Source organism: Camelus dromedarius, chromosome 5 (genome assembly GCF_036321535.1).
Source record: "Camelus dromedarius isolate mCamDro1 chromosome 5, mCamDro1.pat, whole genome shotgun sequence".
In the NCBI taxonomy this organism is placed as follows: Eukaryota; Metazoa; Chordata; class Mammalia; order Artiodactyla; family Camelidae; genus Camelus; species Camelus dromedarius.
Genome location: NC_087440.1, coordinates 94149906 through 94177398, shown reverse-complemented (window position 1 = coordinate 94177398; position 27493 = coordinate 94149906). Strand labels below are relative to the sequence as shown.

The 27493-nt window shown below is 58.3% G+C and overlaps 1 gene segment (V, D, J or C); it reads left to right on the top strand.

The window, feature by feature from the left end:
- The first annotated feature begins 16403 nt into the window (after positions 1–16403).
- LOC105097753 (Ig mu chain C region membrane-bound form-like) lies at positions 16404–27245 on the top strand. The segment is given in 7 exon segments: positions 16404–17084; positions 23047–23358; positions 23438–23770; positions 24062–24379; positions 24513–24851; positions 26772–26887; positions 26968–27245. Coding segments are annotated over 7 exon segments (1473 nt in total).
- Positions 27246–27493: the final 248 nt, after the last annotated feature.

Here is a 27493-nt window from a genome sequence, read left to right as displayed (position 1 = left end):
TATTTATTATAAGAAAAACAATTTCATCTTCAATAGCGTATATTGTGCATACTGAATACACACGAACGCGTGCATATATTCACACACATGCTCAATGTGATCGCATAGCCTACTGAAAATCAAAATTAATTATTTGAACAAAGACAAATATCCAACCAAGGCAAAAAAGGAAAGACTCCGACACAAAAGAAACAGCCATTTAAAGTAACACTTAAGAGCTGCACCGCAGCGCATGCGGCGCCCGGAAGCAGGGGAGCACCGGCCCCGCTGCGCGGAGGCCCTGTCGGGCTGAGCCCGTTCTCAGCTAGGCTCGGCTCACCAGCCAGAAGGCAGGAGGGGCGCCAGGGCAAAGCCAGGCGGAGGGGGAGAGAGGCTCAGGTGTTGGGGGAGTCTGACAAGGGCCCCTGACGGCGGTGCAGACAGAGCCAGGGGACCAGTGCTGTCCCCAGGCCATCGCAGCTGAGCCTGAAGACGCAGCGGGGCGCCCTGGGCTGGGCTCGGGGAGCAGCGCACAGAAGTGCTGCGGGAGGCTCACGGCAGTGGGCTGCCCGGGGCAGCACCTGCCTGCGGGGGGCCAGCCACCCGAGGGCCACACAGCCAGCAGCCATGGGATGCAGACCGCCCCACCCAGCGACGAGCGATGAGCGGGGAAGGGCAGAAAGGAGCCTCCTATGCGGAGGCAGAAATGTCCTGCGCTCAGGCACACCTCCCCACGCGGCAGTTTCCCCGATCTTCCCAGAAGCTGTGCAGAAGCAAAGTGTAGACCTTTTTAATGGGAACTTGCACTGAGTTATGAAAGTAGAAAACCTGACCTGAGCCACGGGATCCAAAACGTGTGTAAAGGGGCCAGCGTCTCCCCAGCCCCGCCAGCACGGCCGAGCCGGCCGACAGAGAGAGAACAGCACCACCTGACCGCACTCACAGGTGGGGTCTTTAAAAATGACACAGATGAGCTTACTTACAGAACAGAAGCCGACTCACAGGCATGGAACACGCACTCACGGTTACCGGGGGAGGGGGTGGGGAGGGATAAACTGGGAGTTCGAGATTTGCAGATACTGACTACTAGGTATAAAACAGATAAACAAGTTTCTTCCGTAGAGCTCAGGGAACTTTATTTAGTATCTTCTAGTAACTTATACTGAAAAAGAATATGAAAAGGAATGCACGTATGTGTACGTGTGACTGAAGCACGATGCTGGCACCAGAAATAATTGGCACAACACTGTAAACTGACTACACTTCAATTAAAGACAATTAATTTTTTAAAAAGTATGGCTATTATCAAAAAGACCACAAGGAAGTGTTGGCGAGGACATGGAGAAAAGGGAGCCCTCGTGCACTGCTGGTGGGAATGCAAATTGGTGCAGCCGCTGTAGAAAACAGTACGGAGGTTCCTCAAAATACTAAACACAGAGCCGCCACGTGATCCAGCCACCCCATTCCTGGGTATTCACCCAAAGAAAACAAAAACATTAATGTGAAAACATGCAGGCACCCCAGTGTTCACAGCAGCTCTACTTACAACAGCCAAGACAGGGGAGCGACGCAAGCGTCCAACAAGATGGCTGGAGAGAGACGGCGTGGCGTGTACACAAATGGAATACGATTCAGCCACAGAATAGGAATGCTCACCTGCTACGACAGCACGGATGGCCTTGGGCGTTATGCTAAGTGAAGTAAGTCAGACAGAGAAAGACCAACACCACACGATCTCACTCATACGTGGAATCTGAAAAACAACAAAACAAAAATGAACAAACAAAATAAAACAGAAACAGACTCCAATACATAGAACAAACAGGAGGTCGCCAGAGGTGGGGAGGGGCCAGACAGGTGAAGGGGAATTAGAGACACACCTCCAGCCGCACGACGAGTAGGCCACGGGGATGTGACGCGCAGCACGAGAAGCATGGGCAGGCACGTTGCAGCCACTTTGCCCCAGGACGGATGGCTCTGCGTCTACCGCGGTCATCATTTCTTAATGTGCATAAAAGTCGAATTCTTGTGCAGCACAGCTAACAGCGCGCCATCTGTCAGCACTGCTTCAACAGTAAGTAAATGCACAAATAAGCCAGCGGTAGGTGACGGCAGGCCGAGCGGGAGGAAGTGACGGACACTGCAGGGGCAACGGCGAGGCCCAGCAGCAGCACTGCAGGCAAACACGCTGTCTGAAAAGGAGGAGGTCTCCTTGGAGTTCTGTTTGCCAGGACCAGCCGGGAGCCAGAACGAAGGCAGTCGCTCGGGAAGCCCTTCCGTGTTGAGGTGGTTCAGAGAAGCAGGCGGCACAGGGCCAGGTAGGGACGCAGACACACCGCACTGCCACTGGATGTGCTCTGTCTTTGCGGCAGGGAGAATCCGAAAGCCTTCGGGGTCACGAAGCTTCTGAGGCTTCTCCTCTTCCCGTCCCAAGGAATCGCCTACAAATAGCAAATCCCGAGGGTTTTGTTCAAGAAACAATGAGTCATAAATCTGAACCAGAGCAGAATTGATTAAAAAAAAAACAGCAACAAATGCACCCACAGATGAACACTCACCAGAAACATACTAGCGAAGGATGAGAGGAGAGCTTCGCCTGCACGGGTTGAGAAAATAACAATAATGATAATGAAGCAATTGGATTCACAAAGGAAATCCCAGCTCCCAAGCGCAAGGGCGTGGAGAAGAGACGGCTGCTAACAGGAGGAGGTGGAGGGCGGCCTGGCCAAACTGCCGACCGCTAGCACGGAGCCCCCAGACCAGCTGGAACCACAAGGTTGGTGATGCCCGAAGCTTCACCTGGATGCCAACCAATCCGAGAACTGTGCACCAGCGGATCAGACGCGCCGCAGCACCCCCTCCCCCAACAAGGCCTTCAACACCCCTTCCCTGAAAGCCCTCGGGGAGTTCGGGCTTTGAGCACGAGCGGCCTGCTCTCCTAGCTGGGCGCCTGCCTTTCCTTCACCACCACCGGCGTCAGTAGATTGCCTTTACTGCATGCAGACGAGCAGACCCGAGTCTGGTTCAGTAACACGCGGGGTCACATGGGGTCAAAGTCCCTGGGAGACAAGGAAGTCCCCGGCGTCCAGACTTGGTGTGGGAATCATTCCATAACGTGTGCAAATGTCAATTCACTGTCTAACACAGCTGAAGATGCTACCAGTGGGCGCAGCCGGAGTTCCAGGCCCTTGTCCCGTCCCAGAAAGAGCTCAGAGACAAGACACAGGGGTTAAAAAAGTAAAGTGAGGATTTATTAAAGGGGGGATGGTACATTCTCAAGGCGAGAGCGGGCAGGCTCAGGGGAGCGGGTGCCCTGAGTTTCTTTGGCAAGTTAGCTACACGGGGTGTAAAAATGAATGGGTGGAATATTCACTGGGGAGGGCAGGGCTTGGAGTCGTATTCCCTGTTCATCATCCCAATTCCCCCTTCCCAAAGGGAGGAGGGATTTTTGTCCTCACTTAGTCTGGATCCGAAGTGTCACAGCTTCTGGGCTTGATGGCTACTTCTGATCCCCAAGGCTGATTTTATTGAAATGAGGGCATAGTGAGCAAAAGGTCACATTCAGACACTGGAGATTCCTGCCTTTCCTCACCTTTCTTTGTTCTTCTCCAGGCCACTTGTCACCCCAGAAAGCATGATCCCTTATCAGCCCAAAGGCTCCTGCTTTTCCTTCTCTGCCCAGGGACCCCTGCTGCTCACGTGATGTGTGGTTCCCTGCATTTGGCCTGTGCCCCTCCTTTCTGCCCAGTTCCTGCCGTTTGGTCTGCGTCCCCCTTCTCTGCTCACATCTAGCTGTCTGCCTGCTCTAACAAAACTAACAGAATCCTGTGCAGCAACTTTATTTCAATAAAGAAATAAATGGGCCAAAAGCAGCTGACACTGGGCAGAGGCCTCACGGGAGGAAGTGACAGATGATATGGAACAGTGGGTCCCGGGCGTCATGTTCTGGGTGGATTTTCTCTGGCTCCTGTGTTCCCTGTCAGGATGTGGATATAACTGACCAAGCGCACCCCTTGAAAAACCAAGTACCCAGGCAGCCGTCTTCTGCAGAGAGAAAGGCTTTATTGCCGGGCAGCCAAGAAAGGAGACGGGGGACAATGCTCAGAAGTAGGAGCAGGGCCGGGGGAGGGGGTTGTGCTGGGAATCGATTGGTGGAAAGTTAAGGTACGTTTCAAGAGTTCTGTGCACAGATACAGCTGCTCGTGCCCTGCATGGGCCGTGTGTGCAGTCTGGGGGAGTTCTGTGTGTTGCACACAGCGGATTTTCAGCCTCTGACGTCCAAAGTTCACCATCAATCATCCTAGTCCCTCAGGGTGCTGTGAGGAAGGGGCTGATCTGTCCACACGTTGTTTCCAGACCTGAGGTGTTCTGCAAAGCAAACCTGGGGTCTCTGTTAATCACCTTGTTTCCCCCCTAAGGGACTTGAGTGTGTAAGTTGCGGGGTGTGGTTTGACACCCACTCCCCCTAAACTGAGTTCCTCTGCCAAGCTTGTGACTAATCTCTCTCTCCAAAACTTTATTCCCTTTCTTGTCCGACACCTGTTACCATTAAGATTGAGGGTATCAAAGGAAACAGAGGATTTAAACCAAGCAGGACCCTGTGGGGCCTCTGGGTACAAAAGCCTTTCCATGTCCCCCGCTTCTCATTTGCAGGAAAAAGGCTTCAGACTCCTAGACCTTCCCTGAGTTCCTAACCAGGGAAGTGAGGGAATGCAGAAATGAAGGAGGAGTCAAGAAACGGCAGAGCAGCAATTAAGCAGGGTCCTGGTTTCTCCTCAAGGGAGACACATGACAATGTACCTTTGAGTTCTTCTGCAGGAACTCAGTCCCACCGCCCAAGGTAGAGGATGGTAACTTTGCACCGAGCACCAGCTCTGGACCCCAGACTGGCTGGAACCAGAAGCCTGATGAGTGAGACCCCTGGAAGACCACCCTGGCACCCCCAGCACCCGGTCAGGGGAAGGGCACACACCCTGCAGGCCAGCCCTCCATCTTCCCATAAAACTCTCCGCTGAAGCCCATCGGGGAGTTTGGACTTTCCAAAGGCACCCGTCCCCCTCGCTCGGCCCTGTAGTAACCCTTCCTCTGCTCCAGACCCTGACATTTCAGTTTGTCTGGACTCACTGTGCGTGAGGCACACAAACTTGGGTTTGATGACAGATTCGTGGAGAGTATTGCTTTATTTCAAGACGGAGTTTTTGAATTCCACTTTAAAATATTTTTTCTCGTCCATTACTTTTGGTAGCTGATTTTGGAAAGAATTAATTTAGGCAGCATTCAAAACTACAAGTCATCAACAAGGTGGAAGTCAGGCTGGCCTTTGACTTCTTACCAGGTACATTTAACACCAGCGGACAGTGACCAGTGCCCACAGGACCTTCCAGGGAAGACATGAGGCCCCTGGGAGCTGCCATGCACCAGTCTGTCCTCCGAGAATAAAGGCTACTGGACCAGGGGATGCAAACTAAGTGTCCATCGGCGGGTGAATGGATGCAGAATGCATGGTATCTATATGCAGTGGAATATTACTCAGCCATGAGAAAGGAAGAAATCCTGCCATTGGCGACAACACCGGTGGACCCTGAAGGCACTATGCCAACTGAGATGAGTCAGGCAGAGAAAGACAGATGTGGGGCCATCTCACAAATGCATGGAATCTAAAAAAGCTGAATTTGCAGAAACAGAATAGAAAGGGGGTTGGGAGGTGGGCAAAATGGGGAGATGCTATTTAAGGTACACACCTGCACCTTAAATTCTGGAAATCTCAGACACAGCACAGAGATTATAGGCAACAGTGATGTGTGTATTATAGACTTGAGTTATGCTAGGTCTTAACTGTTCCCATCATAAAAAAAAGCAATGATGATTATGTGAGGTGATAGACGTGTCAGCTAAAACCACAGTGGTCATCATTCTGCAACATATAAATGCGCCAGACTAGGGGAGGGTGTAGCTCAGTGGTAGAGCGTGTGCTTAACATGCACAAGATCCTGGGTCAATACCCTGTACCTCCGTTAAAATAAGTAAACCTAGTTACCTCCCTCCACAAAAACAAACAAATAAATAAATAAAAATAAATGTACCAAATCAACAAGTGTGCTCCTTAAACTTTACACAATATTGTAAAGTCAATTATATCTCAATAAAAACGAAGTGTTTTACTGCTGTGAGAATGTAGTTTGGTGCAGCCATTATGGAAAAGACTATGGAGATTCCTCAAAAATCTTAAAACAGACTTACCCTGTGATCCAGTGATCCCATTCCTGGGCACATATCCAGAGGGAACTAATTTGAAAAGATACATGCACCCCAATGTTCATAGCAGCACTGTTTACAACAGCTAAGACATGGAAGCCACCTAAATGTCCATGGTGTATATAGACAATGGAATACTACTCAGCCATAAAAAGAATAAAATAATGCCATTTGCAGCAACATGGATGCTCCTAGAGAATGTCATTCTAAGTGAAGTAAGCCAGAAAGAGAAAGAAAAATACCATATGAGATCGCTCATATGTGAAATCTTAAAAAAAAGAAAAAAAGAGGACACTGTGAACTCATCTACAAAGCAGAAACAGACTCGCAGACATTATCAATCTTATGGTTACCAGGGTTGGGAGGGGATAAATTTGGGAGTTTGAGATTTGCAAGTGTTAGCCACTATATACAAAAATAGATTTAAAAAACAAGTATCTTCTGTAGAGCACAGGGAACTATATTGAATATCTTGTAATAAACTTTAATGAAAAAGAATATATGTATGTATGTATGTATATGTGTGACTGGGACGTTGTGCTGTACACCAGAAATTGACACACTGTAACTGACTGTACTTCAATAAAAAATAATAATAATAAATTTTTTAGAAAAACAAAGTGTTTTATAAAAAATAATAAAGGCTACCAAAAACAGTTTGAACATGCAAGAATACAGGAAATATGTTTCCATAACCCCCAACATGGTTCACCTGCTAGTGGAAAGCTTCAGCTACCAACGTGCCAGGGAGGCTGGGGCCTACTGCCAGGGAGGCGGGGCCAACGTGCCAGGGAGGCGGGGCCAAAGGGCAGCCGTGGATGCTCAGCGCACTTAACTCCCTACAGAGCAGAAGCTTCATAACTGCCCAAAGCTGGGAGGAGGGCAGCAAACGTGGGAGTCAGAGCACTGTGAACTGCTGCCTCCTGCTAGCAGCTGGGTGTCCGAGCACGTCAGTAAGGCCAAGCCAAGGACTGGGAGCTCAGCGAGCGAGACCGCACAGCAAACACGAAGAACTTGACTCCAGAGGCCAGCGTCTACGGTGGGAGGGAAGGAGGACAGGGGAAGAGGGGCCCACCTGCTTCACTCGTGTTCCGGAGAGGGCCACGCGTGTGGGTGAAGAGGCAGCACAGAGGATGTCAGGGACACCCTCATGGTAAAGGTGACCACTGCACACACAGCAGCAAAGAAAGACACCTTGAAATGAAAACCTGCTTCTGCAAGTTTAAAAAATAGGGAAGTGCGGCATAAAACGGTAAAACAGGATTGATGCCAAATGTATCCACCTGTCTTACCAATAAGTGTGAGCAGTCTTAACATGCCTGCTAAAAGGAACAGCCTTTCAGACTGGATCACAAAACAACAGCCAACTCTCCCAGCACGTGAGAGCTTCATGCATCACACATCACACGAGAAGCGCTGGCAGACCTGAGTCGAGGAGTGCCAGGAGATCCAGCCGCTTCCTCTGCGATACAATGTGAAGCTCTGTGTCCCCGGCAGACGCCTCTCTTAGATCGGCCTCCTGTCCCCTTGGGGAAGGAAGGCTGTTAGCAGGTGCCAAGTGCCTTTCGCACCAGGTCCTTCACTTCCTTTATCTCTTAATTCTGCGAGACTGTGGCAAGCAAGACGCTGTTACCCACATTTTTACAGTTGAGGGAATCTGATGCTCAGAGCATTTAAGTGGTTTTTCAACGTAACACTGACATCAACGTGGGAGACTCACCTAGGGAGCCCCGATCCTTCCCTGCTCCAAGGCGGGTGGGTGGGGTCCACCTACTGCAGGGGCCGCTGGGAGCTGGCGTGGCCCGGCGCAGATACAGCATCGCCAGCAGAAAAGCGATTCACCACAGGGGGCTCATTGCAGTGGGCCAAGGACTGTGGGGCGGCGCGTCTGGATGGGAAGGCCAGCGCGTGTCAAGTCTTCAGAGGGGGTTCTTCACGTTCTGGAAGCTGGGGGAACCGTACTTTCCGCTTCTGTCCATCCCAAGGCTTCACCCGTGGATCATCTACGAAGTCCAGCGCTGTGTGGGTGGCCAGCCAGGACAGTGGTCACCGGGAGACTTCCAAGAACTCTGAGGGCACTTGGCGCTTCTCCCTTCCCTTTCACCACAGGCTGGAAACTCATGACATGGAGAAAAGCTGGCAAGCTGCCTCAAAATGCAGAGGGCTTGGTGATACAAACAAATGAGTGAAAATAAATTGTGCAAATAAATGTGCACGAATAAATGCATGTAAATAAATGTGTGCAAATAAATGTATGCAAATGTATGTGTGCAGTAATGATGGGGCCGTCTGTCCGGTGCCTCTCCCTGTCCTGTATGATGTGGGTGAATGCCCAGCGCTCTTGCCCTGCCTACGGCTGTGGCTCCCCTCCCTGGGGACTGTCAGCCAAGCATTGACCTTGGCCTGATTTACTGTAACCCTAGGGCAAAGGAGGGGTGAAGGAGATGTCATGGTCTCATGATCACTGAGGTTCTGTTGAACATCCAGGTCATTATCCTGAAGGTGTCGTGAGGAAGAACAAGTTGGGCCCCATGTTAGATCTGCTGTTTTGGCTCTCACCCTCTGCTCTGCTTCCTATGCTCAGTCAGGATGGTTCTGCACCTTTTGTGAAAGAATATTGCCTGGAGCCTGAAGTAGACGGGACAGGCCATTCTCAAGGCTCTGACTTCTAAGAGTATAACCCTTTCCATTCATATAAAGACAGCAAGTTGCAGAAAAGAAAGTAACATTTGTCTTGGAAGTTTGCAGGGACACCGTGACCTGACCCACGTGGACGGCTGCAAGAACAAAGGGTTCAGACACCAAGAAGTTTGCAACAACCAACCACAGCCCCTCCCTTTTTTAGTATAAGAGGAGCCTGAATTCTGACTCAAGGAAGATGGTTCTCTGGGACATGAGTCACCCATCTTCTCGCTCTGCCAGCTTTCCACATAAAGTCTCTCTTCCTTGCCCCAACACCTCGCCTCTTGATTTATTGGCCTGTCGCGCAGCGAGCAGAACGAGTCTGGACTTGGTAACAAGGGGACAGGCATGTCCCACTGTCAAGGGAATGCCTCCCTCAGGATCTGAACCCCAAGAGCTCCTGCTTCCATCACTGAAAACCCCACCGAGGCTGCTCACCCCGGTCCCTGCAGCACTGCCCAGGAGTGGCCAGTCTAAAATGAGGTGCTCGTACAGCAGCTCAGCCTCCCTCGGTCTCCGAGAGGAAGGTGCTCCCGGGGCCGAGGGACAGCACAGCCAGGGGAGGCCTGAGATGGACACAGCATCGTTCTGGACGTGGAGACGTGGAATCAGCGGGCGCTTCCCTTCTTCCATGAAGAGCCAGACTACAGTGAGATTGTGTTTGCTCCTGCCCCTCCTTTCTGCTTCCGGCCACAGCAGCTACTCTGCCATCATGAAGGAATGGCCAAGACATCCCCAGAGATGCAGCCACCACTCCCTGCCCCATAACCTCGTCCCTGAGCAAATCCCCGCCCCACGTCCTCGCCCCACGGGGGAGGCCAGCCGGCCTTGGTGGACCCATTGAAGATCAGACCTTCTGTCGCCTGGAGCTGGAGGTGCTCCTTCGCACAGACCCTGACAACACCCCAGTCAGTGTCCTTCCCTGGGGACGTGGGGCACTTAGGAGACTCCCGAGAGTCTGCAGAGGGCGGGGGGCAGGCACCAGGATCTTTTGTTCTTTTTCCGACCGTTGTCTTTTGAAATGTATAGTGTGAGTTGGTGCCACTTTTTAAAAATTTGCTTGTGCGCTGTCATCTTTCTTTCTGGCCTTCCCATTTTTGCTCATGCCACTGGGAATTAAGAGCGGGCACCCCGCTCCTCCCCCCTTCGGCAACCTCTCACAGCTGCTGCTTCGCGACTGAAGCAGCCACGTGACCTTGCATTGCTTCTGCCCTGAAACAAGACACGCTTTTTCCTCTTGCGTTTGTGCCCACAAGGACCTTCCTTCTGCAGTCAAGTGCCCAGAGACCAGGTCCCCATCAGTGGAGGCCAGCAGAAGCCGAGTCTCGGCCACAAAGCGCTCTCCCCTAGAACACGAGGACGGTTCTCATTACTTGCTGAAGCACACCTATGTTCTGGCCATCTGGTCTACCACTGCCCCAGCTCTGGGGCAATGGGACCTTGGAGTGGGATTCACTTGCCAAGTCGTGGTGGCACTGCAGGTTGGAGGGCCGTGGAGCCCCCAGGCCCACCAGCAGCCCCTGCCCTTCATCAAGGCCTCTGACCCCCAGGCAGATGTTGGGCATCACCTCTGACTCGTCCATCTCCTGGACGTTGTGACCCAGGAGTTCAAGGAGCAGAGTGAATGCTGCTGCCACCCGCCTCCCACCATGGCAGACCTGAGGGCCTTTCCCTCTGGCTGCTCAGTCGCAGCTCACTGGCTATTTTCAGCAGCAGCTGCACGGTGTGTGCCGACTCTCACAAGGCAGCTGAGTGGCCAGGGCACCCTCCCTCCCTGCCTTTAGGAGCTCAGTCCTCAGCTCAAATCCAAGCTCTGCTCAGGGAAGCCAAGCCAGGAGAAACCTTCCCGGTCACCTGCTCCAGAGGCGGGGGGGGGGGGGGGCTGTGAGACCACAGCAAAAGCCGGGAGACCAACTCCACATGGCTGCGGGGCCCAGTTCTGGCCACCCCACACACAGGTCCAGATGCCACGCCGGCACTCACTGGGGCACACACCAGTAACACGCATGCCCTTCCCCTGGCATGTGCTGTGGTGGTTGGAGGCAGGAGCGAGATCCCAGAACTGGGCCATGGGACGCTGAGACAGCGGGAGGGGGCTGCCTTGAGGGAGCCCTGCCTACAGACTGGGAGCCGCCCGCACAGCCCCAGAGGGTCAGGCAGAGGAACCGCACTCCCCCAGGGAGCAGGACCTCAGCCCACGAGGCGAGGGCAGGCTCAGGAGGCCATACCCCAGTGGTCCCGCCCCAGGTCCTCCCAGCTCTCAGGCCACAGTCACTGCTTCAGAGCAACAGACCCCTGCTCCTTCTCCACCCCTCCCCATCTCACCTCTCCTCTTCTCCCCAAACGGCCTCCTCCGTGGGCTCTTCTGGGCACTCAGTCCACAGTGCAGCCCTCATAGCTCAACGCTGGGGTCTCCTCTCACCACCCCGGACCCAGACGTGTCCACCCATTGCCCGTGGTCCTGGTGTATCTGGGGGCCTCCCAGCACGCCCGCCGGCCTGCCTGAGGCTGCTGCGTCTGGCATCTCCCCACCTCTCCTAGACCCAGGCCGGAGCCGTCCCAAATCCTGAGGCAGCAGCCTCGCAGTCGCCACCGTTCTCCCAGCCCTCTGTCCCCCACCCCCTCCTGCCCACTCCCCTGTGGGAGCCTCCCTGTACCTGCAGGCTCACAACCCTCTCCCAGCACCCAGGCTTCCGCCTCTGATGCCCCAGGCCAGCCTGAATCTGTCCTCCAGCCTGCCCCAGACAGAAGCCGCCCTTCCTCAGCCTCTTTGCTGGGCACACAGCCCCCTTTACATCCAGTCACATCAGACCACCTACCATTCTCCTCCGGGCCTAGGACCCAGCCTCTAGATCTCAGCCTCAGCTGGAATCACACACACACACACACACACACACACACACACACACATATCCCCTCCCCCGGGACCCCCAAGGTCTGGGCGGGTCTGGGCAGGGCTCCCTTAGACCACCATGCTCCCCCCTCGTAACCGCCCCCCAGCCCAGGGCATCAAAAGCTGAGATCCTTCCCAAAGGACCTTCAGCCCGGGGACAGGGCAGGGACCTGGGCCTGTGGGCACACAGTGGCCCGACACTCGGTGCACCCTCAGCCCCTGGGAGCCCGACTTCCCTGGAGGACTGTGAACACGGAGAAGTAACAAGGGGGCTGCTGCCGGACCCACAGCTGCGACCAAAGAGAGTCCCGGACAGACCCCACGGGGGCCAGGCCGGGGCAGAGCCCGCCCCCCCTGGGGTCAGCACTGGCCTGGGCCCCTGCCCGCTGCCTTGCTGGGGGCCCAGCGCCAGTGCAGGTGGCCTCCAGACAGCCGGGGGGCACAATCTGGAATTTGCTCTTATTTCTGAAAGAAAAAGGCAGCTGTGCAGGCAGCCTTCGACGCTTTGAGGATTGTTAGCAGATGACTTGTAGCTGGCCCAGGAATGCCTGTGAGGGCGGGCAGGGAGAGGTCTCCCCTGGGCTCTGTGGCCCACCTGCCAGCCCTTGGGGTTTTGGCTGAGCTGGGAACCGCAGTGCTAACTGGAGCCACAGTGACTGACAACTCTACAAAAACCTCTGGCCAGAGCCGCCCCAGGGCGGCCAGGTCCCCGCCCCAAGGGCTCACGGCCAGGTGCACAAGGGGGTCAGGTTTCCGGTGGACAAGAGATGGGTCACATCCCAGGCAAGGGACTAGGTCCCCAGGGCTGGGGGAAGGGGCCAGTGCAGCAGCCTGGGCCCCAGGTCGTGGGGAGCCCAGCTGGGATCAGGGCTGTGGGGTGAGTGGCGCCGAGCCTTGGAGCAGCAGGGCGCGTGGAAGGTCGGGCAGGGAAAGCGTGGTCTCGGGGGACCAAAGCAAGTCAGGTGTCAGGACGTCCGAATCCTCGACCAGGAATGATGTAGGAGGGAGCCAGCGGGGCCTCTCCTCAAGCAGAGAGCAGGCTTCTGGTTCCGGGCTCCCGGGCCCCAGCTCCCTGCACCTGTTCTTCCCCCATTGCTGGGGCTCCTGGGCACCTGGGCACCGTGTCCTCAGGTGAGCCCAGCGTCCAGTCTGCAGCCTGGGGGACTGTGGGGCTGGGGTGGGCTGAGCCAAGCAGTCTGTTGTCCCAGACTTGGGACAGGAGGTCAGGGGCTGGCAGGAGGCGGGGGGACAGGAGAAGCAGCGGGGCAGAGGCCATGTTGCTGGAACCTCGATCACTGGGGCCAGGGCACCTGGCCACTGTGTCCTCAGGTGAGCCTTCCCTGCGGCTGCTCTGCGTGGGCGTCCGGCCAGGTCCCTGGGCAGCTCCCCGAGCCTGCCTGCCCGAGGCCTGGATGAGGCTGCGGCTCCAGGGGACAGGCAGTCTTCTGGCCCCGTTAGGGGCAGTCCCTCGGGGCTCACAGAGCTCCTGGTGGTGCGCGAGCTCGTGAGAGCTGGGCTGAGGGAAGCCTGGGGGATAGGTGCCGGCTGGGAAGGAGAAGTTGTGGGCAGAGCCCAGCCAGGGCCCGGCTGGGGGTTTGTGCACTGGGGGCCAGGCAGGCAGACCAGTGTGGCTACAGGTATCTCGAAGTTTGGGGCCAGGGCACCCTGGTCACTGTCTCCTCAGGTAAGTACATCCTTTCCTTCCTCCCTCATCGCCCTGGGGTCTGTGTGGCCGTGGACAGTGAGGTCTGGCCCATCCAAGGGGCCCACACAGGTTTATGTCTGGGGGAGAGCCGGGACTATGTCCCTGTGCAATGGTTTGGACGCATGGAGCCAGGGGACACTGGTCACTGTCTCCTCAGGTAAGACAGCTCTCTGCCCTTGGTCCTGGGCTGGGAAGGACATTTCCAGAGATTCCTGGGTCTTTGCGAGGGCCCCAGGGGCTGCTTCTGAGGCCCTATGGCTGTTGGTCCTGGGAGATGGCGTCTCTCCAGTGGAGCGCGGGCTGGGCAGAGTGGGCCCGTGTCTGAGCCACAGAGACTGGGGGTCAGGGCTTTGTGCGGCCAGGTCGGTGGGCAGGCGGCTCGGGTTTTTGCACGCCGCCTAACGGGGCCCGTGGCATTGTGATGGGTATAACTACTGGGGCCAGGGGACCCAGGTCACCGTCTCCTCAGGTGAGTCTTCTCAAGCCTCTCTCCTCAGTCTCTCCGAGGGTTTTTGCTGCATTTTAGGGGGGAAATTAGGGCGTCTGAGTCTTGGCTCTAGAGGGCCTGGGGTCTTAGGAAGAGGGCCTGGGGGCCCCAGGCTCACACCAGCAAGGAGGGTCAGGCGCCCTCCCCTCCTGGGCTCTGCAGCCAGGGCCTTCTCTGCTGGTCTCAGCCACACTTGGCCTCTGGGGGCCAGAGGTCCCCAGCCCTGCGGGCCTCACTAGGTGTCATATGAGGTGGTCCCAAGAGCTCAGCCAGCCGCCAGCATTTGCCTGGGGTCTTGACACCGTTGTCACAATGTGACAACCAGTTTGAATACTGGGGCCAGGGCGTCCTGGTCACTGTCTCCTCAGGTAAGATAGCTCTCTGCTCTCAGTCCTGGGCTGAGAAAGAAACTTCCAGAGATTCCTGGGTTTTGTGGGAGCCGCGGGGAGGCTGTTTCTGAGGCTGCTTGTCTGTCGGTCCTGAGGAGATGAGTCTCTGCCGGTGGAGCACGGGCTGGGCAGAGTGGGCTCCGTGTCTGAGCCACAGAGACCGGGGGTCAGGGCTTTGTGTGGCCAGCTCGCTGGGAGGGGGGCTCGGGTTTTTGCACACCGCCTAACGGGGCCCGTGGCGTTGTGCTGACTTTGGTTACTGGGGCCAGGGGACCCAGGTCACCGTCTCCTCAGGTGAGTCCTCATCCCCTCCCCACTTCCACTGCAGCTGAGGAGAGCTGGGGTGTGGGGGTCTCGGTGTTAGAGGCACAGGGGCATTTTGGGGCTCAGGAAAGGGAGTCGGGGAGAGGCTCCTCGTGAACAGGGGCTGGAGGTGGGCCTCTCTGCCCCAGGGAAGCCCTAGTGTGGGGGCCGGGCGGAGCCCTTGGCTGGTCTGGCCATTTAATTCGAGCGTTGCCAGGGGCTCCTGTCAGCTTTCGGAGGGGTGGCCGCTTGAGCTTGGCTGGATTTCCGAGGTGGAGTTAGGAGTCTGTGTTTCGTGGTCAGACGGCCCAGGCAGGCAGTGGCCGGGCTTCTGGGGGGCCAGACTGCAACGTGGGGTCTCCAGGGCGGCCGGGAGGGAGCGGCGCCGACAGAGGGTTCTGGGGCCCTCTGGGTTTGTGACTCAGAGGGTCACTTGCATGTGGTTCCGGGAGACAGTGCGGGTCCCCAGGCAGCCGCGGGGCCATGCCAGGCCTCCGAGGTTTTTGTGGGGTGAGGCTGGAGCTTCCGCCATTGTGATTACTACAGCATGGACTACTGGGGCAAAGGGACCCTGGTCACCATCTCCTCAGGTAAGAGTGGCCCCCCCAGGGCCTTTGTGTTCTTCTCCTGTCTGTGGGGTTTTCTGAGCATCGATATCTGGTCCTTAGGAGGGTCCATGTCCCCCAGGTGGCCTGGGCAGGGCTGGCCAGGAGGGGATGGGGACCAGGTGCCCTGGGGATTTCAGAGCCTCTGGATTTTCTGACGCCTTTCAAAAATCGGAATAGTGCCAGCATTCAAGAGGGGTCTCAGGCAGGAAGGGCCACTGAGAGTGAGCCCCAGAACCCCCTTGGTGGCCAGGCGGTTTGGTCTGTGGCGGGAGAGCTTCTGCTGTTGCGGTCACAGAGTCGGCTGAGAGGTGTGCCCGACGCCAGTGTTTGCACGCACGGGGCAGAGTGGAATACTCTCTGGGCTAGGAGCTGAGCTCTGGGCTAGACTGTACTGAAAATTCCTTGTTGCTTGGGAAGAGAACAGCCTGGTGAGGAAGGACAGGCAGAGTCTTGATCTTGGTGAGAGCAGGGTGCCTCAGCCCCTGAAGCAGAGAACTTGGGAGGCTACAGCTGCTGGGCTCTGTGAGAACAGTTTCTAAGAGAAAGGGAGGTGTTCATCAACAGGAGTACTTCGAAAATATTAAAAGGCAGGATAGCTTTGAAGTGGCTCCTGAGACAGATGACTAAGAAAATTGTGACTTTAAAATGTGAGAAATTTTCAAGCAATGACTTTTTTTAATGTTTAAGTATTTTAAATTCTTATCATTCAATTAACAACCATGAACCATGTCTCTCGAGAGCCATTAGTTCTGAGTTAGGCCCAGAGCAGTTGTGCAGTGCTGTTGGCCCCTGATCCAGGGCTGAGCTTTGAGGTTAATAAATTCAGCGTATTATTCTTTAATTAATTGATGGTGTTGAGTTAGCCAAGATGGCCGCAGGCAGAGCTGGCCACCTGCAGCAGGTGGCAGGAAGCGGCTGCGGCCGAGTCTATTTTAGGAAGTGAGAAAGCCCGAGTGGTAAATTTACAGCTTGTGGTTGCGAGGGTGGTTTGCCCAGCCTCACAGCACTGAAGGTGCTCCACAGAGAAAAACAACACCTGGATAATTTGCATTTCTAAAAGAGGGCAAACTTGCTGACAGAAACTAGAAGGTTCCTGTTTAACTACTTGAGCTTAACTTTCAGACTTAGCTTATCAACTGCTCATTTATACTCATTTTCCAAGTAAGACCTTTAAGAAACTGCATAGCGAGGTGCAGTTTAGCAATGCATTCGTATAATTTTTAAAGCGTTAATCCTTCAAGGTAGTTCATCGCAAACCGTCCTCCAGGGTCCCCAAAGCGCTGTTTTCACAAGGACTGTGTTCAGAGATTTTAGTTGGTCGATTTTCTCTTCGTGATGAAGAAACACTCTGCTGTTCAGCTACAGTTGCCTTCGTCTCAGTGTTTGTCAAGACCGCTTTTCAGGTGCCCACCTGAGGATGGGTTTTAGGGGAAATGTGTGTGTCCGTCATGAGCTGTTTCGGTCAGACGTGTGAGCTGGTGCATTGAGAGGACGCCCAGTGAGGTTCTGAATCAGAAGGGCAGGACACCTTAGAAGGACGGTCTGTTCTGGAAGGTCGACCCAGCGTCTGAGTTGAAGGCGCTCCGGTGGAGGGCCCCGGAGCGGGGGCCCGGGCCTCGCCACAGCCGGGGTCTCCTGGGACCACCCGGAGCTGGGAGCGGCAGGTGCGGTGTGTGCCGCCGGGCCCCTCGGCTGTCCGTGAATCAGTCTTCTTAATGGATCTGGAGGAATCCTTCCATGCCAGGGACCCCACGGAGCTTCCCAGGGGCCAGGCACCGAGACGGTAAGAGAGGCAGCCCCACTGCCAGATTTCCTGCTCGGGACAGCGCGTAGGCAGTGTTTCTGCTCCACTCGGGGGAGGGCGGTCTTCAACGCCCGCTCGGTGAGACAGAGACTTGTTGTGTGACTCCCTCGAGGGGCCGCTGTCCGGCTGGGCCACGTCTGACTTTCCCTAAAGAACAGGCCAAGGACAGCGTGGCGGGGGCTGCTCCACAGCCCCCTAACTACTGCCGGCGTGGCTCCCGCTGCTTCCACAGACCCAAGGCACCCCTTACCACGTCCTCGCTTAAATGCACGCAGTTTAAACGCAGCTTTGGGTTTAAGGTCTTTGCTGTGTGTGTGAAGGTGGCCTCTGCCTTCTGCAGAGTTTATGATAAAGAGCAGAATTGTGAGTGGCAACCTCAGGTACAATGCGTTTCCTGGTCATTTCTAGTGAGGGATTTTCCTAGAGGGAACTTAGTCAAGTCGGGACTCACTTTAGACTCAGGAGGGAGGAATTCGCGCCAAGGGTAGGCGCGCAGGAAGGCGAAGGCACCCGGGAGACGATCCCCAGGGCTCTCCTCTCCGCGAAGAAGCAATGCTGCCAGTTCCAGGGAGGGACCTTTCCTTCTGACAGTGGCCAGTGCAGCTCCTGAACAAGATGTGCTAAGGAGCTGAAAGCCTCCAGGCAGCATTTCATTCAGACAGCTGAAGGGGGGTAGCGACTGGTGCCGCTCAGGAGCCGTGGCCGCTGGGCCTGGGCAGGGATGGAGGAGCTGGGTTACCCGGAGTGAGGGGGACTCCGAGGAGGAGAAGGAGGAAGGGCCACCAGGAAGGAACTGACCCTGCACCGAGCCCAGCTGTGCAGGACTCCTGGATGAGATGGCCTTAGCTGAGCCAGGCGGGTCTGGAGGTCCCACCCTTTCTGGCCGGTACCATGGGCTTTCAGGAAAGAACCAGGCCGAGCCAGAGCTGAGATGAACTAAACTGCATTGAACTGGGCTTCCTGAGCCGGGCTGGGTTAAGCCAGGCTGAGCCAACCTGAGCCGAGCTGAGTAGGGCTGATCCAGGCTGAGCTGGGCTGGGCTGGGCTGGGCTGGTCTGGGCTGGGCTGGGCTGGGCTGGGCTGAGCTGAGCTGAGCTGGGCTGGGCTGGCGGAGCTGGGCTGAGCTGAGCTGGGCTGGGTTGAGCTGAGCTGAGCCAGGCTGGGCTGGACTGAGGCTGAGCAAGGCTGAGCTGAGCTGGGTTGAACTTGATTGAGCTGAACTGAGCTGAGCTGGGCTGGGCTGCAATGAGCCGAGCTGGGCTGGGCTGGACTGAGCTGAGTTGGGATGAGCCCGGCTGGGCTAAACTGGGCTAAGCCAGGCTGAGCCGGGCTGAGCCAGGCTGAGCTGAGTTGGGCTGAGCCGGGCTGAACTGAACTGGAGTGAGCTGGGGTGAACTGAGCCAGGTTGAGCTGAGCTGGGCTGAGCCAGGCTGAGCCGGGTGGAGCTGGGCTGGGTTGAGCTGGGTTGAGCTGGGTTGAACTGGGCTAAGCTGAGCTGGGCTGAGCTGAGCTGAGCCAACCGGAGCCGAGCTGAGTAGGGCTGATCCAGGCTGAGCTGGGCTGAGCTGGGCTGGGCTGGGCTGGGCTGGGCTGGGCTAAGCTGGGCTGAGCTGGGCTAAGCTGAGCTGGGCTGAGCTGAGCTGGGCTGAGCTGAGCTGAGCCAACCTGAGCCGAGCTGAGTAGGGCTGATCCAGGCTGAGCTGGGCTGAGCTGGGTTGAGCTGAACTGAGCTGAGCTGGGCTGAGCTGAGCTGGGCTGGGTTGAGCTGAGCTGGGTTGAGCTGAGGTGAGCTGGGCTGAGCTGGGCTGAGTTGGGCTGAACTGGGTTGAGCTGAGCTGAGCTGAGCCGGGCTGAGCTGAGCTGAGCTGGGCTGAGCTGGGCTAAGTTGGGCTGAACTGGGTTGGGCTGAACTGGGTTTAGCTGAGCTGAGCTGAGCTGAGCTGAGATGAACTGGGCTGGGCTGAGCAGGGCTGAGCCGTGCTGGTCTCAGCTGGGTTGAGCTGAGCTGAGCTGAGCCGAGCTGAGCTGGGCTGAGCTGGGCTGAACTGTGTTGAGCTGAGCTGGGCTGAGCTGGGCTAAGCCATGCTGGGTTGAGCTGAGCTGAGCTGGGCTGAGCTGAGCTGAGCTGAACTGGGCTGGGCTGAGCAGGGCTGAGCCGTGCTGGTCTGAGCTGGGTTGAGCTGAGCTGGGCTGAGCCGGGCTGAGCCAGGCTAAGCTGGGCTGAGCTGAGCTGAGCTGAGCTGAGCTGGGCTGAACTGTGTTGAGCTGAGCTGGGCTGAGCTGGGCTAAGCCATGCTGGGTTGAGCTGAGCTGAGCTGAGCTGGGCTGAGTTGGGCTGAACTGGGTTGAGCTGGGCTGAGCTGAGCTGAACTGGGCTGGGCTGAGCAGGGCTGAGCCGTTCTGGGCTGAACTGGCTTGAGCTAAGCTGAGTTGAGCTGGGTTGAACTGAGCTTGACTGAGCTGAGCTGAGCTGGGCTGAGCTGAGCTGAGCCGGGCTTAGCCGTGCTGAGCAGGGCTGAGCTGGGTTGAGCTGAGCTGAGCTGGGCTGAGCTGAGCTGGGCTGAGCTGGGCTGAACTGGGCTGGGCTGAGCAGGGCTGAGCCGTGCTGGGCTGAGCAGGGCTGAGCCGTGCTGGGCTGAACTGGGGTGAGCTGAGCTGGGCTGAGCCGGGCTGAGCCAGGCTGAGCTGGGCTGGGCTGAACTGGGCTGAGCTGAGCTGAGCTGGGCTGAGCTGGGCTGAGCTGAGCTGAGCTGGGTTGAGCTGAGCTGGGCTGGGTTGAGCTGAGCTGGGCTGGGTTGAGCTGAGCTGGGCTGAGCTGGGCTGAGCTGAGCTGGGCTGAGCTGGGCTGAGCTGAGCTGGGCTGAGCTGGGCTGAACTGGGTTGAGCTGAGCTGGGCTGAGCTGAGCTGATCTGAGCTGGGCTGAGCTTAGCTGAGCTGGGTTGAGCTGAGGTGAGCTGGGCTGAGCTGAGCTGGGCTGAGCTGGGCTGAACTGGGTTGAGCTGAGCTGGGCTGAGCTGGGCTGAGCAGGGCTGAGCTGGGTTGAGCTGAGCTGAGCTGGGCTGAGCTGAGCTGGGCTGAGCTGGGCTGAACTGGGTTGAGCTGAGCTGGGCTGAGCTGAGCTGATCAGAGCTGGGCTGAGCTTAGCTGAGCTGGGTTGAGCTGAGGTGAGCTGGGCTGAGCTTGACTGAGCTGAGCTGAGCTGGGCTGAGCTGAGCTGAGCTGGGTTGAGCTGAGCTTAGCTGGGCTGAGCTGAGGTGAGCTGGGCTGAGCTGGGCTGATCTGAGCTGGGCTGAGCAGGGCTGAACTGGGCTGGGCTGAGCAGGGCTGAGCCGTGCTGGGCTGAGCAGGGCTGAGCCGTGCTGGGCTGAACTGGGGTGAGCTGAGCTGGGCTGAGCCGGGCTGAGCCAGGCTGAGCTTGGCTGGGCTGAACTGGGCTGAGCTGAGCTGAGCTGGGCTGAGCTGGGCTGGGCTGAGCTGAGCTGGGTTGAGCTGAGCTGGGCTGGGTTGAGCTGAGCTGGGCTGGGTTGAGCTGAGCTGGGCTGAGCTGGGCTGAGCTGAGCTGGGCTGAGCTGGGCTGAACTGGGTTGAGCTGAGCTGGGCTGAGCTGAGCTGATCTGAGCTGGGCTGAGCTTAGCTGAGCTGGGTTGAGCTGAGGTGAGCTGGGCTGAGCTGAGCTGGGCTGAGCTGGGCTGAACTGGGTTGAGCTGAGCTGGGCTGAGCTGGGCTGAGCTGAGCTGGGCTGAGCTGGGCTAAGTTGGGCTGAACTGGGTTGAGCTGAGCTGAGCTGAGCTGAGCTGGTCTGAGCTTAGCTGCGCTGAGGTGAGCTGGGCTGAGCTGAGCTGGGCTGGGTTGAGCTGAGCTGAGCTGAGCTGGGTTGAGCTGAGGTGAGCTGGGCTGAGCTGGGCTGAGCTGAGCTGGGCTGAGCTGGGCTGAGCTGGGTTGAGCTGAGCTTAGCTGGGCTGAGCTGAGGTGAGCTGGGCTGAGCTGGGCTGAGCTGAGCTGGGCTGAGCTGGGCTGAACTGGGTTGAGCTGAGCTGGGCTGAGCTGGGCTGAGCTGAGCTGAGCTGAGCTGAGCTGAGCTGGGCTGAGCTGAGCTGAGATGAACTGGGCTGGGCTGAGCAGGGCTGAGCCGTGCTGGTCTCAGCTGGGTTGAGCTGAGCTGAGCTGAGCTGGGCTGAACTGTGTTGAGCTGAGCTGGGCTGAGCTGGGCTAAGCCATGCTGGGTTGAGCTGAGCTGAGCTGGGCTGAGCTGAGCTGAGCTGAACTGGGCTGGGCTGAGCAGGGCTGAGCCGTGCTGGTCTGAGCTGGGTTGAGCTGAGCTGGGCTGAGCCGGGCTGAGCCGGGCTAAGCTGGGCTGAGCTGAGCTGAGCTGAGCTGAGCTGGGCTGAGCTGGGCTGAACTGTGTTGAGCTGAGCTGGGCTGAGCTGGGCTAAGCCATGCTGGGTTGAGCTGAGCTGAGCTGAGCTGGGCTGAGTTGGGCTGAACTGGGTTGAGCTGGGCTGAGCTGAGCTGAACTGGGCTGGGCTGAGCAGGGCTGAGCCGTTCTGGGCTGAACTGGCTTGAGCTAAGCTGAGTTGAGCTGGGTTGAACTGAGCTTGACTGAGCTGGGCTGAGCTGGGCTGAGCTGGGCTGAGCAGAGCTGAGCAGGACTTAGCTGAGCTGGCTAAGTTGGGCTGAGCTGAGCTGAACTGTGTTGAGCTGAACTGTGTTGAGCTGAGCTGGGCTGAGCTGAGCTGAACTGGGTTGAGCTGAGCTGGGCTGAGCTGAGCTGGGCTGGGCTGACGGAGCTGGGCTGAGCTGGGCTGAGCTGGGCTGGGCTGGACTGAGGCTGAGCAAGGCTGAGCTGAGCTGGGTTGAACTTGATTGAGCTGAACTGAGCTGAGCTGGGCTGGGCTGCAATGAGCCGAGCTGGGCTGGGCTGGACTGAGCTGAGTTGGGATGAGCCCGGCTGGGCTAAACTGGGCTAAGCCAGGCTGAGCCGGGCTGAGCCAGGCTGAGCTGAGTTGGGCTGAGCCGGGCTGAACTGAACTGGAGTGAGCTGGGGTGAACTGAGCCAGGTTGAGCTGAGCTGGGCTGAGCCAGGCTGAGCCGGGTGGAGCTGGGCTGGGTTGAGCTGGGTTGAGCTGGGTTGAACTGGGCTAAGCTGAGCTGGGCTGAGCTGAGCTGAGCCAACCGGAGCCGAGCTGAGTAGGGCTGATCCAGGCTGAGCTGGGCTGAGCTGGGCTGGGCTGGGCTGAGCTGAGCTGAGCTGAGCCAACCTGAGCCGAGCTGAGTAGGGCTGATCCAGGCTGAGCTGGGTTGAGCTGAGCTGGGCTGAGCCAGGCTGAGCTGGGCTGAACTGAACTGGAATGAGCCAGGTTGAGCTGAGCTAGGCTGAGCTGGGCTGAGCTGGGCTGGGTTGAGCTGGGTTGAGCTGGGTTGAACTGGGCTAAGCTGAGCTGAGCTGGCCTGACCTGGTTAAGCTGGTCTGATCTGAGCTGGTTGAACTGGGTTGAAGTGGGCTGAGCTGTTCTGAGCTGGGCTGAGTTAACCATGGTGAATGAGATGGATCAGTAGAAATGGGCTGGCTGAGTCATCCTGACTTAAACAATATGATGAGCTGCTTCGGGATGGTTATCCGTGGCTGAACCAGGTGGGTCTAGCTGGGCTGAGCTGGCCAGGCTACACCATCCTGGCTGACACTGGGCTGACCTCAGTGACCTGGTCATGCTGAGGACAGGCCGAGCTGAGTCCGCATCAGTCTCGCTGATGACGCACGGACCTTTCCTCCAAGCCCAGACACCCAGGGCCCGACTCCAGTGTGGCTGAGCCAGGGGCGGGAGGGCTGGGCTGGCGGGGCTGAGAGTGCCGGCATCCGCTGCATGGCCTCGGAGGGAAGGCGGGGCATGCAAAGACATCTCTCACTCCCTCTTCCTCTTCTGTTCCCTCTCGGGTCCTCAGAGAGCTCATCTGCCCCGACACTCTTCCCCCTCGCCTCCTGTGAGAGCCCCGTGTCCGACGAGAGCCCAGTGGCCTTGGGCTGCCTGGCCCAGGACTTCCTGCCTGGCTCCATCACCTTCTCCTGGAGCTACACGAACGGCATCGCGGTCAGCAGCCAGAGCATCAAGACCTTCCCGTCCGTCCTGCGGGAGGGCAAGTATGTGGCCACCTCCCAGGTGCTCCTGCCCTCCCAGAGCGTCCTCCAGGGGTCAGAGCTGATTTGCAAAGTCCAGCACTCCAAGGGGAATGTTGATGTGCCTGTGATTCCCCCAGGTGAGCCGGGCTCCTCCCGGGCTGGGTGGCAGGGTTGGGAGTAAGCCAGGCCCAGCTGACGCTCTGTCTTTCCCTGCAGTGCTGGTAGATCTGCCCCCCAACGTGACACTCTTCATGCCCCCCCGAGACGGCTTCTCTGGCACTTCCAAACGCACGTCCAGGCTCATCTGTCAGGCCACAGACTTCAGCCCCAGGGAGATCTCCGTGTCCTGGTTTCGTGAGGGCAAGCGGCTGGTGTCTGGCTTCATTACGGAAGATGTGGAAGCCTCAATGTCCAATCCAGGGACCTTCAGTGTCAACAGCATGCTGACCATCACCGAGAGCGACTGGTTCAGCCAGACTGTGTACACCTGCCAGGTGGAGCACAGAGGGATGGTCATCGAGAAGAACGTGTCTTCCCAGTGCAACCCCAGTGAGTGGTCTGGCCCGAGCACAGCCCCGGGGCAGGGGGGACCCACACACGCAGTCTGCAGACATCACCCCAGACCTGACCAGCAGCTCCCTGAGCCTTGGCTTCCCAGAGCGGCCAAGGGCAGGGAGGGGGCTGTGAAGGGCAGCTCGGGGAGTGTTTTCAGACATGCCCAGTGTCCTCCCGCAGCAGGGCCCGGAGGTCATGAGGGACTCGGCAAAGTCAGCCCCTGCTCTTTGGGCCGCACTGTACCTTGGCCTGATTTCATGCTAACCGACTGTCTCCTATCTCCAGGTCCGTCCCCCGGCATCGAGGCCTTCGCCATTCCCCCCTCCTTCTCCGACATCTTCCTCAACAAGTCAGCCAAGCTCACCTGCCTGGTCACAGGCCTGGTCACCTACGACAGCCTGAGAATTTCCTGGACCCGCCAGGGTGAAAAGGCTGTGGATTCCCAGATCATTGACTCCACGATCCTCCCCAACGGCACCTTCAGCGCCACGTGTGTGGCGTCAGTCTGCGTGGAGGACTGGGAGTCAGGAGACAGGTTCACGTGCACGGTGACCCACCTGGATCTGCCCTCACCCCTGAAGCGGAGCATCTTCAAGCCCACAGGTAGGCCCTGCACTGCCCCTCCCCCCGCCCCGGGACTCTCCCCAGGCTGCCTGGGCCTGCAGGCCCCTGTGCCCCATGTCGTCCGGGACGGCCCGCGGCCCGCCCCAGCTCACCGCCGTCTGTCCTCCCGCAGAAGTGCACAAGCACATGCCTTCCGTCTACGTGCTGCCGCCGGCCCGGGAGCAGCTGAGCCTGCGGGAGTCAGCCTCCATCACCTGCCTGGTGAAGGGCTTCTCCCCTCCGGACGTGTTTGTGCAGTGGCTGAAGAAGGGGGAGCAGGAGCCCCTGTCCCCCGACAACTACGTGACCAGTGCCCCAGTGCCCGAGCCCAACAGCCCGGGCTACTACTTTGTCCACAGCGTCCTGACGGTGAGCGAGAAGGACTGGAGTGCCGGGGCGACCTACACCTGCGTCGTGGGCCATGAGGCCCTGCCCCACTTGGTGACCGAGAGGACCGTGGACAAGTCCACCGGTAAACCCACCCTGTACAACGTGTCCCTGGTCATGTCCGACACAGCCAGCACCTGCTACTGACCGCCTGGCCGCCCACTCGGGCCCGGGCCAGAGGCCCTGGGTGGCCATCACTGTGTGTGTGCACGCGGGCAGACTAACCGTGTCAATGATTGGGATGTTGCATTTTATAAAAATTAGAAATAAAAAAAGACCATTCAAAAGATGCTGGTTGTGAGTGAGCGATGCTCTCCCTGCTGGGGCCATGGCTGTGCTGCCCCCACCCCGCAGACCGCCCTCCACCACCTTCCCCCCTCTGCCTCTCACCCGCAACTCCGACCCACCTCTGGGAGCCCCTGCACCTCTTGCCAGATGCCCACAGCAGGCCGAGCCCACACTCGCTGCTCCTCTGGCGGCTTCCATGGCAACACAGGCACAACAGTGTGCCCCCCCCCCACACACACACACACACCTGCACACGTGCAGGGACACGCACAAACCCAGAGACACACGGACATGCGCACTCACACGGGTACACACAGTCCCAGGCACTCACGCAGACACACACGCACGTACATGCACACACGTGCACGTGCCCGGACAAGACGTGGGCACACCGACACAGTGACGCGTGCACACGCAGCCGTACGTGTGCTCATGCACACACGTGAGCACACGGGCACATGCACAGGGACACACAGGGACGCTGATGCCAGAGCTTGCTCTCCCACAGTCACCTAGTGCCTTCTGGCGGGTGCTCCCGCCCGCTGGCGGTGTCCCTCTGCACCACGCTGGCTGTGGGGCTTCACGCCCAAGCTCTGCCTGGCCTGTCCCGCTTGGAGCTGTGTCCATGGGCCGGCCCAGCTGGGACCCCTGCCGTAGCCACCATCCCCAGGCCCAGGGCGAAGAACTCAGAGGGTCACCCTGGGCCTGGCCAGCTGCAGCTGCTCAGGAACGCCGCAGCCCGTGTCCAGGAGGGGTGCCCCTCCCAGCCCAGGCTCTACTTGAAGGTGGCAGCTCCCCCCACCCCCAGCCCCACCTGTGAACAGACGCAGTCAGGGCATGTTCTGACAGAGCAGGCAGAACCCGGCATCCGCCTGGGAGGCAGGGAGGCTGTCTCTGGAGGCACCTCCTTGGAGCAGGACACTCCCGTGTGAACGAGGTCTGCCCCTGGAAATGTCGGGCCCTGAGGTCCCCGGAGCAGGGAGTGAGGGGCACAGAGCCCGGCGGGCAGGAGGGGAGCAGGGGCCAGCGGGGTCTCCTCTTCCGACAAGGGCGCCACCCCCCCACCACCGGCTGCCTCCTAGGCCCTCCAGGAGCCAGAGCTCCAGATGTCCCCAAGGACCCATCAGTGTGCGGTCTGCAGACCCTACTGGACATCCTCAGCCTGTTCATCCCAACATCACTCTCTCTGGGACATTAGGTGTCTGTCTGATTCCTTGGTCCCAGAGCCATGGGTCCTGGTGGGGCCAACAGGACAGCCAGGGCCCCTCCCGGCCTCTCACACGTGCTGTGGCTCCAAGACGGAGAGAGAGAAAGCGAGGGCCCTCGCGCACAGGTGTCCGCCTGCCCCAGGGCTGGTCCTCAGAGGCCAGAGGCCCCACCAAGCTGTAGGGGACAAGAGGACCCACTCCCTGCCTCTCAGCCCCCAGTGGCCCTGGTTGTGCCCCTACATCCACCAGGAGAGTCTGGGGTGCTGGGGGCCATTCCGCTGGGGCTCTCGCCTCCGTGGCTGGCAGAGACCCTTCCTGACCAAGCCCGGGAGCTCCTGGCCCCACCGCACACACACCTTCCTCCTGCTTGTTTCTGCTGCTGCCACCCCCAGCCCTGCCGGGGGGGCAGCACAGCCAAGGGCCCGAGGGCGGGCTCGGGTGACGGGCAGCTAGGGTGGGCTTTGCTGGGGTGTGGCCACACTGACCACTCCGCGCCATGTCTCCCGCAGAGGGGGAGGTGAGCGCGGATGAGGAAGGCTTCGAGAACCTGAACACCATGGCCTCCACCTTCATCGTCCTCTTCCTCCTGAGCCTCTTCTACAGCACCACCGTCACCCTGTTCAAGGTAGGCCAGCCTGGCCGGCGGGCGGGGGCCCCATGACCCCTGGCACCCCCCACCACTCACGCCATCCCTGTCACCTGCAGGTGAAGTGACCCCCCAAGCAAGGATGTGGGAGACCAGAGACGGACAAGACAGGTGCCGCCCGGGGGCCTGGGGTCCCCTGCCTGCGTGGCCCATCCGCATGTACTCAGACCTTCCCTGTGTCCCTCTCCAGCTTCAAGCGCTAAGAAACTGGCTTCTCCCAACACGGCCAAACGCCGCAGCCAAGCCGGGTGCCCGCAGCCGTAGGCCCAGCCCGGCCCTGCTTTGTGATGTCGCTCTTGTGGCCTTGAAATAAAGACGTCTATTTTATCTTGTGAAACTGCTTCCTCCTGAAGGCTTTTCTTCCCCACACCTCACTTCGGTGTGTCACACATCCTGAGAGTTGGCCCTAATTCCAAAGGGCTCGTGGGCAAGGGCAAGAGCCTGCGAGGGCTGTGCTGGGCCGGGCACAGCCCTGCTGGAGAGGATCCCCTGCCTGGGCTCCCAGCACGCCTGAGCTGGGAGCCGGGCTCAGGCCTCTGGGCTCCTGCGTGCCATCGGCGGGGCCCTCCCACAAGCACCGCGCAA